Genomic DNA, 21737 nt, shown 5'->3' with positions numbered 1-21737 from the left:
TAAAATAATTTACAAAAAGTTTACATATGATTTTTCAGGAAAACATGTTATGTAAAACAAAGTACAAAGGTAGCTACAGCCAGGGAACAATGCCCAAAGCCCTGTTAATTAACTTTTCAAACCTGGAAATAAGGCTAATCTTATTGGGTAATTGCTGAGATGATTAAAATAAGATAATATCTTGGAAGCCTAATGCTATATAAATATTGGTTACTACTTTGAGCTCTCTGCTCAGAACACTGGAATTCCAAACCTCCAAAAGGCAGCAACTTTAATCAAGCATTAACTCTGCAATAACAGCACAGATATAATAAAAGACTTTTGCATATTTCTTAGGAATTAGAGTCTTAGTTTTATGGGAGTGTCAAAGAAGAGATACAGGGGTAAAAGTTTTCTGGATCAGGTTTTTCTATTTCCTTTTTTTGAGAGATCGAGAAATAAATCCCTCTTTTTTTCTGGTGTCAGTTTAAAATCATTTTTTAAATCCCCCAATCTCTGCCTTCAGAGTCCATTAACCTGCATAACAATGACAAATATTGGGCAAAAATCCATTAGAATTACTCTAAATTCTAAATCTGCTACTATTTTGGTACAGGGCATAACGTTCTTAATTATAAATGACATTTAAATGGTAGTCTTGTGTGACTATATAAATAATAAAGTTAGCAAAATATATTTAGTGACTGAGACAATTTAAAATCTGTGAGACAACACTAGAATATACAAACAAGCTTCAAAGAAAATTCTGCCGTATGATTTACTTTCCTCTTTTTTTTAAGTACACAACGTGGAAGCGTCTCCCTCCATATTACGAAACCAAAAGCATATTAAACTTATTAAGTATCCTAATGAGCAGCTGCTCCATTTTCCTCTTCCCCGTGACTTCGCAGGCTGCACTTTGTAGTACAAGGGTCCCCAACCCCCGGGTCCGCAGGATACCGGGCCGCAGCCTGTTAGGAACCAGGACGCACAACAGGAGGTACGTGGTGGGCTAGCGAGCGAATCTTCACCTGGGCTCTGCATCGCTCGCATTACCGCCTGAACCATCCCCCCCCATCACTCGCATTACTGCGTGAACCACCTCCCCACCCCCATGGAAAAAATTTGTCTTCCATGAAACCGGTCCCTTGTGCGAAAAAAAGCCAGTAGAGAGTTTTCCCCAAGACATACTAGTTTAGCAAAAACTAGTTAGTTAGTTCAGGGCTGTAATTCTGAGGCACCGGCCAATTCAGAGATGGGTTTACTTCGAGATAGGATGGGATTCCTCCGGAAAACCTTTGGAAGGTTCTCGGGCCAGAGAAAGAAAAGCGATATTCTGAAAAGTGGACGCCGCCTATATCGGGGGCAGTTGCTGAAGGGACAGAGGAAAGTGAAAACGCAGGAAGCATTCTGTCCCACAACGAGAGGAGGGGGTGGGCGTGAAAGTCAGGGTCCGGAATCCAGGCTATTGCCAGAGGTGGGGTAAGGAGGGCTAAGGCGCCCCGAAGCGGACTCCTTTCTTATCACCGCTTCCCACACACGCCCCCGCCACACCTATTTCCGGTCCAGGTCCCCCTCGCCAAACACCACAACCTCCATTTCCCACCCGCGCCGAGCCCTGCTCTTCCTCTCACCCCGCAGCTTCGCCTAAACAGCGCAGCCATGTCGACTCTCCGTCCGGCTACTCAGTCTCTAACCAACCAGCTTATGCCAAGACCACTGACGCGCAGGACGCTGGACCCGTCTTGCCCCGCCCATGTTCTGGCACCGACCACCCTCCAGGGTGTGGGCGGGGCCCAGGGGGCGGGGCCTCCAAAGTACGGCACTGGAAGTGAAATGAAAGGCGGAAGTGGGGCTTCTTGTGCGGTTGGCGGAATGCTCCCTCGCTAGGTGACCTCGCCTGCGCCTTCCGTGCCATCTTGGCGGCCTTGGTGCCTGAAGAGTCGCGAGGGGTGGTCCCTGAAAAGGCTTCGCTTCCCGCTGGTCCTTTGAGTTTAGACGATGCGCCCTCTTGGGGGGAAGCTGAGGCGGACAGCGGTGCAGAGAAGAAACCGGGAGGGCGGCAATGGCGTGGGAGGCGGGGACTGGGCGGGCTGCTGGGCCCAAGCGGGGAACTGGCGGGGCACCGGGCTGGCGGAGAATCTGGGTGAGAGGGCGCGGTGAGGGGCGTGGCGAAAAGACGTCGTCCTGGCTTTCGACCTTGATTTTAACCCGGAGAAACCTATCAAACCCAAATCATTTCTGCCTTGACGATTCAAAGTATGCTTTACTCTCAAACGCTGGACGCAAAGCTAAACGATGTTCTGTGCTGAAGAAAGTTTAAACAAAGGGAATTTAATCTACGAAGTAAATTTGATCTACCGGCATATTCCCAAGGCTACTTATTACTGTACACGTGTGTAGAAATAAGGGTGCAAGGTGAGCCTATCTAAAGCTTCTGCCTCAGCGAATGAATGTTGGAAGTGAATGTCTGCCTGAAGAATTATATTTAAAGTCACCCTTCCCAGTTAGACCCTGAGTTCTGAGATAACTGTGGTGTTTCAAAGACGGGGGATTTGTAAAGCTGTCAAGGTTTGGTGGCTCTTTGTGAAAGCTAGTAAAAGCCCAGTGCAAGTCGGGAGTATAAATGTTTCCCGTAATTCCCAGGACTTTTCATTTTTATTGTACCATCCTAATTTAGGCCCTCAGCACTCACCCCTAAATCTTGTTACTAACTTAACTTTTCTTGCCTAGTAGAGGCTGACCATAATCTAATTCTAAGTCAATTGTTTACCTTCTATATCCTGTTATTGTACTCCCTTACAAGAACCTTCCACTTTGTCTTCTGGAAATTTATGATGTATTTATTGCAGACTGAGTACAAGACAGAACGTTAATTAAGAGCTAAATTAAAAGTACCAGGGAAATTCGGTAAAGGGAGAACGCAGTTTGTCCTGGAATCAGCAAGGAAGCTCTCGAAGAGGTAGGTAAAACACAAAATGGACTGTTAAAGATGGGTAGGATTTGACTTCTTTTTTCCAATTTCTTATTGTGAGCATTTTAAACACGGAAAAGATGAACAAAAAATACAAAATCACACATATGCCCATCACTAAATTTTAAAATTGTTATTATATGTCACGTTTTATTTATATGTTTGTATGTACATATATGTGTGTGTGTGTGTTTGTGTTTGCTGTTTTTTTTTGTTTTTGTGAGAACCATAAGCTGTAGACATTAAGGCACTTCACCTCTGAATATTTTTGCTATATATCTCCTATGAGGACATTGCCCTACATAACCACAAAACGTTTATCACGTGGGAGAAAATTAATGGTTATTCTCTAAGTTAATATCCAGTTAATATTTAGATTTCCCTGGTTGTCTGCAAAATGACTTTTGTATGCTGTTTGTTTTTGAACTAAGATCATATCAGTGATTGCCTATTGCAGTTAGGTTTCAACTTTCTTTGATTTCTTTTAACCGAAAACTTGTAATCCAGTAATTTTGATTTTTTCCGTAAGAAAACAAGCCAGTTGTCTTGAAGAATGGCCTAATTCTGAGTTGTCTGCTTGTATTTATTTTTGCTTCTAGATCTTGTATTTCCTATAAACTGCTAGTTATGAGAGGCTCGAGTAGTTAAGATTAAACACATCTGGCAAGGATACTTCTTGTCATACTGTGTAATTCATGTTGTATCACATTAGGAGGTGTTTAATGTCAGGTTTGTCCCATTATTTGTGATGGTAAGTTTGATTGTTTGATTAAGGTGCCGACCAATTAAGGTCATCTCTTTCCATGGTAAAGGTATATTTTTCCCTTTGTAATTAAGAAGCAATCTATAGGGTGATGTTATTGAACCCAAGTTCATGTGCCCAAGACACAGTGAGGCCAAACAAACTAAAACATCATCATAGTTTGGAACAGAGAAAGGTTCATTGCAGGGCTGAGCAAGGAAAATGGGTGGCTCGTGCTCAAAAGGCCTGAACTCCCCAGTGGTTTTTGGGGAAGAGTTTTTATAGGCAAAGTTTGAGGGGAGGTCTGCACTATGTGTGATCTTCCTCTGATTGGTTGGTGGTGAGGTAACGGTGGTGTTCCAGGAATCTCAATCATCAGCCTTTTGGTTTCAGCCAGTCTGGGGTCCATGTGCTTGTGCTAAGCCTGAGATTACCATCTTCCACCTGGGCGAGGGCACTTAGTTCCCCTAGAAGAATTCAGAGTTTGTATCAGATTGCTAGGTATATCCCTTGAGCAGGAACCAGGACCCTGCTCCATCTCTGCAGTGTTTCTTGACTGCCTTTCTTTTGTTTCTGCATTCTCTCACTCTTCTAATTAATAACTGTTTGAATCTGCCCTTTGGAATTCAGGGAAGGGCTAGGAGCTGAAACCTTTTTCTTACAAAGAGGAAATGGGGGACATGGAAAGGCATGGAAAGAGTCCTGCTCAGTTTCAGTGATATGTGGCATTATGCTAAACAATCTTTCTACTAAATTTTGCCCCTTGGTAGACATGGAATTGAAACAGGAGGGAAGGGGCAGAGCACAACCTTTAAAAGAATGACATAGCCCAAGGACATGACATAAACTGATTAGAACCAAATAGGTCCAAGATGGCAGACTAGTCAACTTCCACTAGACCTTGAGCCTCAGTATAACACATCAGCTCATTGTAACACATCAGCAAGCTAAATTACACACCCACAGGCACCATGAGAGTTCCAAGGCCAACTATAAAAGTCAAAAAGTGGGCAGTGGCCCAGTTCCTGGAAATCCCCACCCCTTCCCCAAAATAGCTGGAATACTCCTCCCACTCATTAGCCTATGAAACTACCCACCCCTATAAAAACAGACAACCCCATACCCTGAGGACCACTCTCGCCTTCTGAGATGGCCCACACTCTGTCTGTGGAGTGTGGTTCTCTCTAGATAAATCCACTTCTTAGTTATTGCTTTGTCTGTCACTGAATTCCTCTCTGTGATGAGACATCAAGAACCTGAGCTTCATTAAGTCCTGAGACCAGGTGTGTGATCTCAATTAAAAGACTGTGGGTTCAAGTCCCAATCTGGGTTTTGGCTGGGTTTAAGTCCTGGCACATGGGTTCAAGTTCCATTCTGGGTTTTGGCTGGGTTCGAGTCCCAGCACGTGGGTTCAAGTCCCAATCTGGGTTGCATGGTTCCAGAAACAGCTCTTAATAAATACCTTTATATTAATTGGGCACTGTTCCACAAACCTTTTACTACATTTTTAGGTACAACATTTCAAATATCTCTCCCCAATGTTCCTTTGTTCCCTGCCATCTCCCCCTAACTCATGGGAATATGACATAAATGACAAGCCACTCTTTAGGTTAGTGGTTCTTAACCTGGGGCCCTTGAATAAGCTGAAGGTAGACCAGAGATTCCTTTGGAGTTGAGGGGAAAATTTTTATATTCCTTCATACATTTCTGAGGAAAAGATACACAGTAAGAAAGTAAGAGTATATAAGTTCAGGTGCTGATAATTTGGTAGATGTGATGGAGGGAATAGTTGGAGATTTTCTGCTGATTGTTTCTATTTCCCAATGAAATGGGAAGTAAGATTATCAACAGAGAGTGAGGAAATATTGGAAATTTGAGGAAAGAATGAAAAATTATTTTGTAAGTATGTTACCCCAAAACTGGGTTCGCCTTTTGGTGGGTGTTGAGCCAAAAGACACAACCAAGCCAAAGCTCAGGAGAAGGAAGGATTTATTACCTGCAGCAAGTAGGGGAACACCAGGGATCTTTCCCAAAGCAGTGTCTCCCCAAACAGCAAAATTGGGGAATTTTTAAGCTAAGAGTACATGCATATACATGAAGGGGATTGGGTGGTCGACAGAGTCCAAGCTTTCGTTGGTTAAAGTCACAGGAGTGAGAAAAGGTCAACATCATCATCCCTTAGGTTCCAGTTGATCTGTTGTTGAGCTCTTCAGGCTAATCTTTACCACTGAAACAGAACTCGGAGTCTTTACAACTGATATATTGTCTTTGCTATGGTTACTTCTCTTGCCCAATAAGTCATTTGCTTCTGCATTCTTTTGTTCCCTTAAGATCATTAATTACTGAGATCTGTTCAAGGATAAGTATTGTAATCAGGCTTAGGTCACAAAATGGCTTAGGCCAAAAATGGCTTCTCTTATGTCAAGAAAGCCATGCCTGGTTCTCTTTCTCCAGGGATCCCCTACTCTATCTCTTACAAGTATAGACTATTTTCTTTCTTTCTTTCTTTTTTAATATTTGTTTATTTGTCCTTAGTTGCGGCAGGCAGTCTCCTTAGTTGTGGCATGTGGACTCTTAGTTGTGACATGCATGTGGGATCTAGTTCCCTGACCAGGGATCAAACCTAGGCCCCCTGTGTTGGGAGCGTGGAGTCTTAACCACTGCGCCACCAGGGAAGTCCCTAGACTATTTTCTTTTTTCTCAAACTTCCTGGGAGTGAGATTGTGAAGGTATGAGGGACCCTGCAGAAGTACTAGTTCCAATGCATTGGCATATCTAGTGAGTTTGAAAAATTAATGGAACTAGAATATTGGAAAGAATGAGCCAAAAAGAAAGTAGTAGTCAGGTGGAAGAATGCAAGAAAATAAAGACAAGCTCTAGGGCATCATCATGGGAATAAGCAGTTGAAGCAGACTGGAGAACAATATTATTGTGGGGAAGGAAGTCAAAGACTGAGAGGCCAGGTTAATGGAAGGATCATTTCTGTGGATATTGACGTTACTAAGAATCATGACCATAGTTTGAGATAAAGTGACTTTGAGTCAAGTTCAAAACTCTTGATAGCATCCATATTTTTCTCTCAGTTAAATAGGGGGAAAAATGATGATAGAATTGTAGTTATAAGCTGATAAGTTTGGTACAAAACAACAGCATTAACCTTTTTGGGACCTGATTTTTTTTCTTCCATTCCTTTTTCAAATAGTACTCTAGTTCTGTCTTCTCTAGCATTAGTAATAGAGCCAGGAATACTACATTACATTATTATGAAAAATGATTCATAGAAAATGAATTTATGAAACCTAAATTTACACCTCAAGGAGCTGGAAAAAGAACAAATGAAGCCCAAAATCAGTAGAAGGAAGGAAATAACAAAAATGAGTGGAAAAATAAGTGAAATGAAGACTAAAAAGACAACAGAAGAGGTCAGTAAAACTCAGAACTGGTTCTCTGAAAAGATAAACAAGATTGGCAAATCTTTAGCTAGACTTACCAAGAAAAAAACAGGACTCAACTAAATAAAATCATAAATGAAAGAACCATAAACAAGACGAAAAGACAGCCCTCAGAATGGGAGAAAATATTTGCAAATGAAGCAACTGACAACGTATTAATCTCCAAAATGTACAAGCAGCTCATGCAGCTCAAAATCAAAAAAAAAAAACAACCCAATTCAAAAATGGGCAGAAGACCTAAATAGACATTTCTCCAAAGAAGATATACAGATTGCCAACAAACACATGAAAAGATGCTCAACATCACTAATCATTAGAGAAATGCAAATCAAGACTACAATGAGATATCAGCTCACACCAGTCAGAATGGCCATCATCAAAAAATCTACAAACAATAAATGCTGGAGAGGGTGTGGAGAAAAGGGAACCCTCCTACACTGTTGGTGGGCATGTAAATTGATACAGCCACTATGGAGAACAGTATGGGGGTTCCTTATAAAACTAAAAATAGAACTACTAAATGACCCAGGAATCCCACTACTGGGCATATACCCTGAGAAAACCCTAATTCTAAAAGAGTCATGCACCACAATGTTCATTGCAGCTCTATTTACAATAGCCAGGACATGGAAGCAACCTCGGTATCCATCAACAGATGAATGGATAAAGAAGATGTGGCACATATATACAATGGAATATTACTCAGCCATAAAGAGAAACGAAATTGAGTTATTTGTAGTGAGGTGGATGGACCTAGAGTCTGTCATACAGAGTGAAGTAAGTCAGAAAGAGAAAAGCAAATACCGTATGCTAACACATATATATGGAATCTAAAAAAAAAAAAGGTTCTGAAGAACCTAGGGGCAGGACAGGAATAAAGATGCAGACGTAGAGAATGGACTTGAGGACATGGGGGGGGGGAAGGGGAAGCTGGGACAAAGTGAGAGAGTGGCATTGACGTATATACACTACCAAATGTAAAATAGATAGCTAGTGGGAAGCAGCCACATAGCACAGGGAGATCAGCTCCGTGCTTTGTGACCACCTAGAAGGGTAGATACAGAGGGTGGGAGGGAGACACAAGAGGGAGGGAATATGGGGATATATGTATACATATAGCTGATTCACTTTGTTATACATCGAAAGCTAACACAACACTGTAAAGCAATTATACTCCCATAAAGATGTTAAAAAAAATAAGACCACACTATATGCTGCCTAAAAGAGGCTCACTTCAGCTTTAAGGACACATGTACATTGAAAGTGAAGGGATGGAATAAGATATTCTATGCAAATGGAAACCAAAAGAAAGCAGGGATAGCCATACTTATATCAGACAAAATAATTTTAAACCAAAGACTGTAATGAGACAAATAAGGTCATTATATAATGATAAAGTGGTCAATTCATCAAGAGGATATATCATTTGTAAATATTTATGCGTACGACATAGGAGCACCCAAAAATATAAAGCAAATAAAACTTCTGAATCGAGAAATAGACAGCAATATAATAATAGCTGGATAATTCAATACTCCACTTTCAACAATGGATAGATCATCCAGGCAGAAAATCAATAAGAAAGCATTCAACTTAAACTACATGTTAGATCAGATGGAATTAACAGACTTAATAGACTTTTACAGAACGTCGTATACAACAGCAAGAATATACATTCTTCTCAGGTGCACATGGAACATTCTCCAGGGTTGATCACAAACTGGGCCACAAAAGTTTTGATAAATTTAAGAAGATTAAAATATCAAGCATCTTTTCCAACTATTACAATGGTATAAAACTAGAAATTAATCACAAGAAGAAAACTGGAAAATTCACAAATATGTGGATATTAAATAACATGCTACTGAACAACCAATGGGTCAAAGAAGAAATTAAAAGGGAAAAAAATACCTGGATATAAATGACAATGGAAACACAACATACCAAAACTTATGGAATGCAACATAAGCAGTTGTAAGAGGGAAGTTCAGAGCAATAAATACCTACATTAAGAAAAAATGAAGATCTCAAATAACCTGTCTTTACACCTCAAGGGAAAGAAAATGAAAAACCTAAGCCTGAAGTCAGAAAAGGGAAGAAAAAAACCAAGACCAGAGTGAAAATAAATGAAATATATACTAAAAAGACAATTTTAAAAACTGAGAGAGAGGACTCAAATAAAATTATAAATGAAAGAAGAGGAGACATTACAACTGATACCACAGAAATTCATGGGATCATAAGAAATAACTGTGAACAATTATATGCCAATAATTTGGACAACCTAGAAGACATGGATATATTTCTAGAAACATGCAACCTGCCAAGACTGAATCATGAAGACATAGAAAATCTGAACAGACCATTTACTTGTAAGGAGACTGCATCAGTATCAAAAGCCTCCTAACAAAATTCCAGGACCACATGGCTTCACTGGTGAATTCTAAAAAACATTTAAAAGAGAATTAGTACCTATTTTTCTCAAACTCTCCCAAAAGATAAAGAGGAGGGGACACTTCCATGATCATTTTACAAATCCAGCATTACCTTGATACCAAAACCAGGCAAGGAGTCTACAAGAAGAGAAAATTACAGGCCAATATCCCTGATTAACATAGGTGCAAAAATCCTCAACAAAATATTAGCAAACTGAATTCAACAGTATGCTAAAAGGCTCATGCACTGTGATCAAGCAGGATTTATCCGTGATATGTATGAATGGTTCACCATCTGTAAATCAATCAATGTAATATGCCACATAGCAAAATGAAAGATAAAAATCATGTGATTATTTCAATAGGTGCAGAAAATGCATTTGACTAAATTCGACATCCTTTCATGATAAAATCTCTCAACAAACTGTGTATAAAGGGAATGTACCTCATCATAAAGGCCTTGTTTACCTTTCTAAAATGAAAATCTGATTATATCTCATTTTAACACATTCCCTGGCTTATTATTTATAGGATAAAGTTAAAACTTCATTGCATAATAGAAAAGAACTTTTACTTCCTTGCCCCGTGCAATTTCTCCACCTCATTTCCCTCATATTTCTCTGCTATGCTATGCTTTTTCTCATGAACTGATCCCTTGGTACATAATACTCTGCCTCTTGGATCTCCATCTGATTTTTATTTGTCCTATGAGAGGCAGCTCAAATGTCACCTTTGGTGAAATTCCTGAAGCTATCTGTCAAATCAAGTAATTTCTCTTGTGTGTTCTTTGTAAAAACCTCTTTTATAATATAATGTTAATAAAGGGTTAGGCCCTACATGGCCCAGTCTCTACAGAGTTGTATACACATAGCATAAAAATAAAAGTATTAAATAAAAAGAATTGTAATCTTTTACTGTCTCTCCAGGAAAACTATAGACATTCAATTTATAATCCATGGTTGTGGTCTATTAAATCCCTTTATCTTTGTTCTATTTTTTTAAATTATTTTATTTATTTATTTATTTATGGCTATGTTGGGTCTTTGTTTCTGTGCTAGGGCTTTCTCTAGTTGCGGTGAGCAGGGGCCACTCTTCATCACGGTGCTCGGGCCTCTCACTGTCGCGGCCTCTCTTGTTGCGGAGCACAGGCTCCAGACGCGCAGGCTCAGTAATTGTGGCTCACGGGCCCAGTTGCTCCGCGGCATGTGGGATCTTCCCAGGCCAGGGCTCGAACCCGCGTCCCCTGCATTGGCAGGTGGACTCTCAACCACTGCGCCACCAGGGAAGCCCTATCTTTGTTCTATTGATTTATTATCTTCCATTCCAAAACCACAACCAAATCTCTCTCTATCCCTTCCTTTATTCTTCATTTCTTATTGAGGAGAAAACCCACAACAGCAGCTCTTGCTTTTCTCACTTTTTCATCTTCTTTCCTCTCCTCTTTTCGACACTACCTTCCTCTCTTCCATTCCCTTTCTTCCCCTACCCTTCTCTCTCTCTCTCTCTTTTTTTTTCTTTGTGGCTTCACTGAGATATAATTCGTACACGCTAAAATTCACTTTTAAAGTGCACAGTGTAATGGTTTTCTAGTATACTCACAGGATTATGTGACGGTCACAACCACCTAAGGTTAGAGCATTTCAACATCCCCGAAAGAAACCCCATGCCCATTAGCAGTCATTCCACATTCCCACCTTCTCCCATTTACTTTCTCATTCCAAAGATTTCCCTAATCTAGAGATTTCATATAAATGGAATCAGGGGATATGTGGTCTTTTGTGACTGGTTTCTTTCACTTAGCATCATGTTTTCAAGGTTTATCCACGTTGCATGTGTCAGTACTTCATTGCTCTTTATGGCTGAATAATATTCCATTGTGTGGATGTATATCACATTTTACTTATACATTCATCAGTTGATGGACATTTGGGTTGTTTCCACTCTTTTGGCTATTAGGAATAATGCTGCTATGAACATTTATGTACACATGTATGTACACATGTGGCTGTATGTGTTTATTTCTCTTGGGTGTATACCTAGGAGTGGAATTGTTGGATCATATGGTAACTCTATGTTTGGCATCTGATGAGCTGTCAAACTGTTGTCCAAAGAAGCTGCATCATTTTACATTCCCACCAACAACATATGAAGGTTCCAATTTCTTTATATCATCCTCAACATTTATTATCTGTCCTTTTGATTACAGCCATTCTAGGGGATGTGAAATGGTATTTCACTGTGGTTTTGATTTGCATCTCCCTGGTGACTAAGGTTATCCAGCACCTGTTCATGTGCTTACTGATCATTTGTATATCTTCTTTGGAGAAATGGCAACTCAAATCCTTTGCTCAGTTTAAAATTTGATTATCTTTTTATTATTGATTTGAAAGAATTTCTTTATATATAAGTCCAACGTTAGATATATTATTTACAAATATTTTCTCCCATTCTGTGGGCTATTTTTTCTCTTTTTTGATGGGTGTCTTTTGAATAAAAATGTTTTTAATTTTAGTGAAGTCCAACTTATCTGTTTGTCACTTGTGTTTTTGTTATATCTAAGAAGGTTTTGCCTAACCCAAGGTCATTAAAGTTTAATGTTTTCTTCTAAGAGTTTTATAGCTTCACTTCTTACATTTAGGTCTATGACCCATTTTGAGTTAATTTTTGTGTGCAGTGTGAAATAGGAGTCCAACTTCATTCTTTTGCATGTGGATTTCCAGTTGTAACTGTCTCATATTGCATATCTAATCTAAAGCCAAGGAAAAGTGTTTGCAATTTTTAAACATTTGAATCTATGGTATTTGATATTGTTTGAAAGGTCTTGCATTCTGGAAACAATTGTTTGATGGCTTAATTGAAGATCTTTTACTTTTTGTGAAATTTCATTTTCATTTTTAGTCTTTTTCTCAAAACTTTCTAATTTCCATGACTAACATAATTATTCTTTTATCATCTCTCCACATAAATTTTATTTGTGTATGAGCAAAAATCCAAGCTCATTTATGACCAGCCAAAGTTACAAGCTCAGATCCTGTTATAAATCGTTAAAAACATATTTGTTGGACAATTGATTCTGATTCTAAGTGGTTGATTTCATAGATTTTTTTTTTGAGAGGAAATTTTTTTCCAAATTCTTTATGTAATTACTGAAATTATGCCCTAAAATGGTCTACTTTATTATTTATAGATTTTATTACACAAAGAACAGCTTTAAAATTTTTCTCTGCTGCAACAAATTTCAATTGCCAGTTATGGTGATATTTGCAATATACCTTCTTCCAGTCTGTTTTTTCTTTATGATTCCAGTAATATTACTAGTTTCTTTATCTCTGTTTGATTCTACATTGTATTATGCCTTCATACAAAATTTAAAATGTGTCCATTCTTATGTTTTTAAATTATAAAGTAACTTAATTACAGTATAATTTTAAAATTGTAAGTATTTCAATTTATTTACCAATTATAATTTATTTAGGTATCACTATAACTTGTGCTGTCTGCATAATATAATCAGATAGACACATTATGATATTATGTTGGCACCTAGAAAAAACTTATTGAACCAAATCAATCCATTGATACTGACTAAATGGGTAGTCTATATATATTATATATATATTATATATATATATATATATATATATATATATATATATATATATATATCATAAATATGGAGAGAAGGAGAGAGACTGATTCACTCTAAGGAATTGTATAAGGAATTGGCTCATTTGATTATGGAGGCTGTTAAGTACCAAGATCTGCAGTTTGCAAGCTGGAGACCCAGGAGAGCTGATGGTATAGTTCCAGTCCGAGTGGAAAGCCCTGAGAACTAGGTGAGTTGATGGTGTAAATTCCAGTCTAAGTCTGAGGCCAATGTCCCAGCTTAAACAGTCAGGTAGAAGGAATTTTATTCAACCTTTTTGATCTAGTCAGGTCTTTAGTGGGTTGGATAAAGCCCACATTCAGGAGGGCAATCTATTTTACTTAATTTACCAATTCAAATGTTAATCTCATCTAGAAACACCCTCACAGACACAACCAGAATAATGTTTCACCAAATGTTTGATCCATGGCCCAGTCAAGTTGATACATAAAATTAACCATCACAATTGGTGATATATTTATATATGAAACCGAGCAGAACCCTATGGGGTTCCTGGGCACAAGAACTTTTCTGTGTCCCCTTCCCTGAGTTCCAAAGGGCAGGTTCACACAGTTACTAGTCAGGTAAGGGAGGGGATGTGGAAACAAGGGAGGAACAGTCAAGAAGCAATAGTGTGGCCTTGGGGCAGGGTCCTGGTTCCTCCTCAAGAATTATACATAATATCTTTGAGCTCTTCTGCAGAACTAAAACCCCCACCAAATGGAAGGTGATCCAGAAAGGTTACAGTTCAATAACCTCAAGAACCACAGATCATGGGACCACCTGACACCAGAAGATCTCTAGATTGAAGGAATGCAGGCCCTGCACACACACTGATCCTTATCAGCAACCCACCCCTGGACTATAAGACTCCTCACAGGGTTCCCTGGGTTAGGACATACAGTTTTGAGGGCATTAGCCCTCTGTGGCCCCCTTTGCCTGGCAAAGCAATAAAGCTGTTCTTCTATACTTCACCCAAAACTCTGTCTTTGAGATTTAATTCAGTGTTGGGGTACAGAAGCCAGATTCGGCATCATGTATAATACTAGAAATTATACATGTGCTTGGTCCACACACTATCATACAACAATAACATCGTACACAATGTAGCAAAAACTGGATTTTGGATTTTGCAGAATCCAAACCCCCTTGAGCACTCAACCACCAGACTAACTAGTGCCTAAAAAAAGATGATGCTGACCTTGGCTCACCCTCATGACTTCAGTTAACTAGAGCCTGCCAACATTTGCCCCAATTCGATGCTGAATTCTCCTTTGCTTAAGCCCCTTTACATGCCCCCTTAGCTTAAAACTTCCCCAATTTTGCTGTTCCTGGAGACACGGCTTTGGGAAATATCCCTGATGTTCTCCTTACTTGTTGCAAGTGATGCTGACAACTCGGGCAGTGTGCACCAGTGCCGAATTGAATCTCAGAGGCAGAGTTTTGGGTGAAGTAGAAAAAGAATAGCTTTATTGCTTTGCCAGGCAAAGCGGGACACAGCAGGCTCATGCCTCTCAAAACTGTGTGTCCCAACCAGGGAGGATTTGGTGAGGGGTTTTATAGCAATGGTTCAAGGGCAGAGTTCCTGATAAGGATCAGGGTGTGTGCAGGGCCTGCACTCCTTTAATCTGGCCTCTTTGGTGGAATCCGTCTTGGCTGAGAGATACATGCACACACACGGGAGCATCCTGAGATATACCAAATATGGACTCTGAACCAGTCAAATCAAAATGATTGGCCAAAGGAAACCTGGAAGAAATGCCACATATAAGTGATTTAAACTACTATGAGGGCGCGACTCTCCGAGTTCACCTGTGTGTCTAGCCACACATAGTCTACTCTTTTTCCAGCCACACATACTCTACTCTTTTTCCTCCTAATAAACACTTTACTTGTTTCACTACTTTCCATCTTTGTGGGAATTCTTTTCTGCAAAGCCAAAGGGCCAGAGCCTTGTCACTGACCACTGGTCTAGTGGCTAGGATTTGGTGCTCTCACTGCCATGACCCAACCTCAATCTCTAGCTGGGAACCAAAATCCTGCTTCAAGCCACTGCAGGCCAAGGCCACCCTAGATCAGAACCAGGACCCTGCCCCAAGGCTGCACTATTGTTTCTTTTTTTCTTCTTAATTTTTAAAAAATTAATTTATTTGTTTTTTTATTTTTGGCTACGTTGGGTCTTCGTTGCTGCGCGCAGGCTTTCTCTAGTTGTGGCGAGCAGTGACTTCTCTTGTTGCGGAGCACAAGCTCTAGGCTCGCATGCTCAGTAGTTGTGGCACGCAGGCTCAGTAGCTGTGGCTTATGGGCTCTAGAGTGCAGGCTCAATAGTTGTGGCGCATGGGCTTAGTTGCTCCACGGCACGTGGGATCTTCCCAGACCAGGGCTCAAACCCGTGTCCCCTGCATTGGCAGGTGGATTCTTAACCACTGTGCCACCAGGGAAGCCTGCACTATTGTTTCTTGACTGCTCCTCCCTTGTCTTTGTATCCCCTTCCTTCCCCAATTAGCAACTGTTCGAATCTGCCCTTTGGAACTCAAGGAAGGTCATGGAGGCTGGGGTCTATTCCCTACAAACAAGAAATGGGGGACACACAGAAAGACTTCTGTGCCCAGGAGCCCCACAGGGTCCTGCTAGGTTTCACAAGTAATAAATCCTTCTCCTGATCTTTGGCTTGGTTGTGTCTTTGGCTCAACACCCACCAAGAGGCAAACCCAGTTTTCCCGTGACACGACCAATTGTGCCTCTCTCTACTGCTTAAATAAGCCTTGTGTTTACTGCTCTTGTGCTTTTGTTCACCTTTTCTTGTGTGGTAATTCTTTTTGCCTGGAGTATCCACCTATTTCCTATTTTTGCCTTATGGAAATTTTATTTTCTTAGGGAGGAAGAAATTTTCCTCTATGCTTTTAGATTCTTCTGACTAGTCTAAGAACCAAATTCACATGAGGCAGATTAACAGGAGAAAATCAAACGAAGCTTAATAACATGTATACATGAGGACTTCCCTGGTGGCACAGTGGTTAAGAATCTGCCTGCCAATGCAGGGAACACAGGTTTGAGCCCTGGTCTGGGAAGATCCCACATGCCACAGAGCAACTAAGCCTGTGCACCACAACTACTGAGCCTGTGCTCTAGAGCCCATGTGCCACAACTCCTGAGCCCATGTGCCACAACTACTGAAGCCCGCATGCCTAGAGCCCGTGCTCCACAACAAGAGAAGCCACCGCAATGAGAAGCTTGTGCACTGCAACGAAGAGTAGCCCCCTCTCGCTGCAACTATAGAAAGCCCGCGTGCAGCAATGAAGACCCAACTCAGCCAAAAATAAATAAATTAATTAAAAAAAAAAAAGTATACATGAGAGAGACCCAGAAAACTAATGCACTCTCCAAAATGGCTGATGTCCTCACCTTAAATACCATCCTCAGCACAAGACAAAAGAGGATGCTGAGTGAGGGGAGAGTAAGTTATGGGAGATTACCAGGGAAAGCACAGTAAACAAGGATGATTGTGATGCAGAGTTACAGCCTTGCCTTCTCCATTGATACAAGTTTCTAGAGATTTGGTCATCCTCCTCTTACAGGTACTGAGAGGGAGATACCCTTACAAATGGAGATTTCCTTTACAAATGTAAGCGTTTCTTACAAAAAGGCAACTCCTACTTGGTTTTCAGGTTCCTTCCCCTGTCTGCTGTTACTCAGAAAATAACCAGCTTAAAACAATTAATATGCCAAAGAGACATGTTTTAGGGTGGCAAATTCTGCTCCCCTACAGTCTCTTTCAGGAAATATTATTGCTGTAGCCCACATTGATCTCTTCTACTCATAAATCATCAAAGCATTTGTTACCAAACCAAACTTCGGTCTGCTCGCCTGCCAATCAGAAAAACCAACTTACTGACACTGGGTTGTGGTGAAGGAAAGTACGGCGTTTATTGAAGGGCCCAGCAAGGAGTACAATACAACTCATGCTCAGAAGTCTTGAACTCCCAGATGGTTGGTTGGTGATGAGATAACAAGGTGGTCTTCCAGGAATCTTGTGCTCAGCCTGAAGTTACCAACTTCCACCTGTGTGGGGCCTTAGTTCCTATAGAAGAACTCAAAGATACATTGTTGTGTATCTCCCTTGAGGAGTAACTAGGACTCTGCTTTCCTGCTGCACTATCATTTCTTGGCTGCTTTTTCTTTGTTTCTGCATCCCCTCCCTTCCCTGACTGGTAATTATTTGAATCTGCCTTTTGGAATTCAGGAAAGGTCTAGGAGGTTGAAGACTTTTTCTACAAATAAGAAACAGGGGACAAGGAAGGGCTTTTGTACCCAGGAAGGCTCTGGAGGGCCCTGCTTGCTTTCACATTTGTTAACTTTTAATTTCTACTACATTTACTTTGCATATAGTTATTTATATATACATATTTCTTACTTTCTTATCTAGATTTTAAATTCCTTAGTGTCAAAGATATTAATAATAGAAACAAGAACTATATCAGCAAAGTAAAGCAAGCCATTTATTATATGATTACAATGCCTCAGGCACAGTGTAAGTCATTTTACCCACTCCATTTCATTTAATACTTACAACCAACCTAGGAAAGGAGGTAATATCTGAATTCTAGATCAGGACATAGGGCTTAGAAGCTAAGTAATGTGTTCAAGACCATATTTCTAATGAATCAGAATTCAAACCCAGGTCTGTCAAATGCTCTTACGTGTCTGCTTATATTACTTTATGAACAAAACTGTCGACTGAAAAAAAAAAGCACAACCTAACATTGAGAATTATGTTTTATTCAGGGCATTACTGAGGATTATAGCCTGGAAACAGCCTCACAGCTCTGAGGAACTGTTTCGAAGAGGTAAAGAAAGAGCCAGGATATACAGGAGTTTTTGCACAAAAACAAAAAACAAAAAAAAAAACAACAGGTAGTTGAATATCAAAAGATTACTGCTAATTACAGAAAAAAACAAAACAAAACCCAGACATCTCAAGTTAATGACTTTTGTGCTTTTCTATGTATGGGAAGATGAAAGAGTCTGGGCTTATTGAAATTATTCCTTTGATATGCACGTTAACTTTCTAGGACCAATATGGTGTTTTTCCATCCTGAATCTCCTCAGGGCACACCAGGAGAGCTGCAGTGCCTGACAGCTTTATGACTGCAACATTCTTTGGTTACTGAAATGGCAGGTGACATTCTTTGTGCACATTACTTTGGGAAACCTTTACAAATAGTATTATCTAACATTTATGGATTATTTACAGTGTGTCAGAGCTTAACGTGTTTTCCATGAATACAATATTTAATTCTTGCAACAGTCTTATGAAGAAGGAGCTGTAATCACCATCATTTTGTGTATGTGTACAGAAAGTTAAGTCTCAACTGGCAGAGCTAGAATTTGAACTCAAGTAGTCTGAGTCCAAATGATCTCGAGTGGCCTTGGCCTGCAGCAGCTTGAAGCAGGATTTCGGTTCCTGGCCAGAGATTGAGGTTGGGTCATGGCAGTGAGAGCACCAAATCCTAACCACCAGACCAGTGGTCAGTGACAAGGCCCTGGCCCTTCGGCTTTGCAGAAAAGAATTCCCACAAAGACGGAAAGTAGTGAAACAAGTGAAGTGTTTATTAGGAGAAAAAAAAAGAGTAGAGTATGTGTGGCTAGACACACAGGGGAACTCAGAGAGAGAGTCGTGCCCGCATGGTAGTTTAAATCACTTATATGTGGCATTTCTTCCAGGTTTCCTTTGGCCAATCATTTTGATTTGCCTGGTTCAGAGTCTGTGTTTGGTATATCTCAGGATCCTCCTGTGTGTGCACGTGCATCTCTCAGCCAAGATGGATTCCACTGAAGAGGGCTAAGGGTAGTTGGCATCACTTACTATGGGGTGGCGCCCCCTCCCTTTTTGACCTCCAAGGAGCTGTTAGTCGGGAAGGTCTCCTTGACTTTGAGAATGACTAATATGTGGTCTCTTATCTTCTATCTGGGCAGGACCCAGCCTCCTCTCTCAATTGTCCTGCTATTCTTGTCTTGGACTATTGGTCCACAGGGAACGAGTCTCCAGTTGCTTACTCTGAGGGGGGGCTCATCTACCTCCTGCCTCACAAAGCCTGTATTCTTAATAATCATACTATTTATACATTGCATTTAACAAACATTTGCTGAGTGATTACTATGTGCCAAGCACAGTGCTAGGGATTTAAAGATAGAGAAGTGTGTGTGTCTTTTTTAGGAACTTAGTGTACTAGAATAAACAAATAAGAAACTTTTGTCTTTGGCACGAAAGTTATTAAACACAACTACCGCCACTACAAAACAATAAGAATAATGAGAACTTGTTTTTTTCCAGGTATTGTTCTAAGTATTTTGCTGGCATTAATTCACTTAGCCTCACAGCAATCTTGCAAGGTCATTCTTCTTCTTCTTATTTATTTATTTATTTAATTAATTTTTGGCTGCATTGAGTCTTCATTGCTGCGTGTGGGCTTTCTCTAGTTGTGGTGAGCGGGGGCTACTCCTTGTTGCGGTGCACAGGCTTCTCATTGCAGTGGCTTCTCTTGTTGTGGAGCACGGGCTCTAGGCACGAGGGCTTCAGTAGTTGTGGCTCGTGGGCTCTAGAGCTCACGCTCAGTAGTTGTGGCGCACTGGCTTAGTTGCTCCATGACATGTGGGATCTTCCTGGACCAGGAGTCGAACCCCTGTCCCCTGCACTGGCAGGTGGATTCTTAACCACTGTGCCACCAGGGATGTTCTCTTCTCATTTTTTTAGATCAGGAAACTGGGACCAGAGATGTTAGGATGTTAAATCCAAGCAATGAAGTGGAAGAACTGACTTATGAACACAGGCAATCTGGCTCCAGAACTGAAGTGACTAAATGAATATACCCTATGAGTGATAGAATTTCAATTTTTCTGGAGTATAAACAAGTGGTATTATATATAGTAGAATTAAAAACTGGCTTTAGACAATTTCAGGAACTTAGAGAAATGACGGTCAGTCTGAAATGAGATTCAAGAAGGTGCAGTTACTAGAATGGTCAGCAGAGGGTGAAGGGAGGCAGCTTCTGTAATGTACTGTTACATTACAACAGGGTACACTGTGCAGAACTGGGACTCTCTGAAGTCCCTCTTGCTCTAACATTCTCTGATGATACTTGTCTGAATTTCATTAGATCAGTGCAATGTAAAACACAAGCAAAAAAAGGAGTGGTCTCTTCTCAAATATATGTAGGGAAGATGATATTTATCTGATTTAACATGGTATTTATTTGAATATTTGTTAAATGTTAGTTAAGACCTTCTCTAAAGAAATAAGTGTCAGATGATCCATATCCTTGAGGAGCTCAGGGTCTCACTGAAGAAGTAAGATAAACAAAAATTTGAATGGTGATATCAAACGTCATATTAACAAAGTTTTAGAGGAGTTCAGAGACAAGGAGAAATTAATGGGACTGAAATGGAACTGAACTATTTCATGGAAAAAGTAGTCTTGTTCCTGTACTGAAAGGTGATTAGTATGTGCATAGGTAGAAAGGAGGAAGGGGGAAATTTTTAAATTCCTTAAAATTAAATTCAATCTCTCAAGCATTTATGAGCTGTCTTCAGTGAGCAAGACACCGTTCCTAGGCACTGCAGAGAAAGTAAGAATGGGTGATACAGTCTCTGCCTGAAGGAAATCACGAATACCCCATCAGTAATAACGTAAGTCAGGATAATGTAGACAAATAACAGGCTGTGGTAGACAAATAACAAGATGCTCTATTGGAGGCCCCTAAAGTTGACAACAAAATGATATATGCCTCTCATTTTAAAGATAGGTACCAGACCATTCATGTAGAACATTCTAAGTGTATGGTCCTAAACTAGTTCTGCCAGTTTTAGCTGTTTACTCACCTCCAGCCTACGTACAAAGCTGAGGTTGTATAACAGGGAAGAACAAAATCTGACTCCATGTTGGATCTGTTACTTTTACTTTAAACTTTGCTCTCTGTTGCTTTTTGTTACTATAATCACTAAAGCAATGTTGTCTATAGCTATTGGCATACATAATGGCCTCCCTGGGGAACCCTGCCCCTCTGCCTAAATGTTATACTAAAGTGCCTTTGTTCAGCTCACAGGGAAACATTCTGACCCTGCCCACCTGTGAATGGCTGCAAGAAAGAAGAAATTAACACATCCCCTCCCTGAGGCTGGCCAAACCAGGAGATGTTTTGCAAGACTTATGGCCTTTGTACTTTACCTCCTCACCTCCTCCCCCTCTCTGCCCTATAAAAGAAACTAGCATCCAGACCCCTATAAGATGGTACTCTAGGATGCTAGTCTGACATCTTCTTGGATACCTGGCTTCCCCAATAAAGTCACTATTCCTTGCCTCAACACCTCGTCTCCTGATTTATTGGCCTGTTGTGGCGCAAGCAGAGAGAGCTTGGACTCGGTAACAGTTGAAGAGAAAGAGATTTCTTTGGAGAGGAGGTGACAGAGTACTTTGCATTTCACTCACCTTACTACTCTCTTCTGAAGGGGA

General features: G+C 40.4%; 1 protein-coding gene and 1 long non-coding RNA gene across 2 annotated transcripts in view; one reads left to right on the top strand and one right to left on the bottom strand.

Moving 5' to 3' along the window:
- Positions 1-1764, bottom strand: part of ACADM (acyl-CoA dehydrogenase medium chain) — a 51667-nt gene extending 49903 nt beyond the window's left edge. Inside the window, exon 1 of the mRNA XM_059924569.1 lies at positions 1614-1764. Coding sequence (XP_059780552.1) covers positions 1614-1643 — 30 coding nt within the window. The 5' untranslated portion in view covers positions 1644-1764. The remainder of the gene's footprint in view (positions 1-1613) is intronic.
- Positions 1765-2176: 412 nt separating this feature from the next.
- Positions 2177-21589, top strand: LOC132350322 (uncharacterized). The gene is made up of 3 exons (XR_009497892.1): positions 2177-2397; positions 2832-2941; positions 21324-21589. It is a non-coding gene; the product is annotated as an uncharacterized LOC132350322 (long non-coding RNA).
- The last annotated feature ends 148 nt before the right edge of the window (positions 21590-21737 follow it).

The sequence above is a fragment of the Balaenoptera ricei genome, chromosome 1 (assembly GCF_028023285.1).
Source record: "Balaenoptera ricei isolate mBalRic1 chromosome 1, mBalRic1.hap2, whole genome shotgun sequence".
Classification (NCBI taxonomy): domain Eukaryota; kingdom Metazoa; phylum Chordata; class Mammalia; order Artiodactyla; family Balaenopteridae; genus Balaenoptera; species Balaenoptera ricei.
The sequence above is the reverse complement of the archived record's forward strand: the minus strand, read 5'-3'. Positions and strand labels throughout refer to the sequence as shown.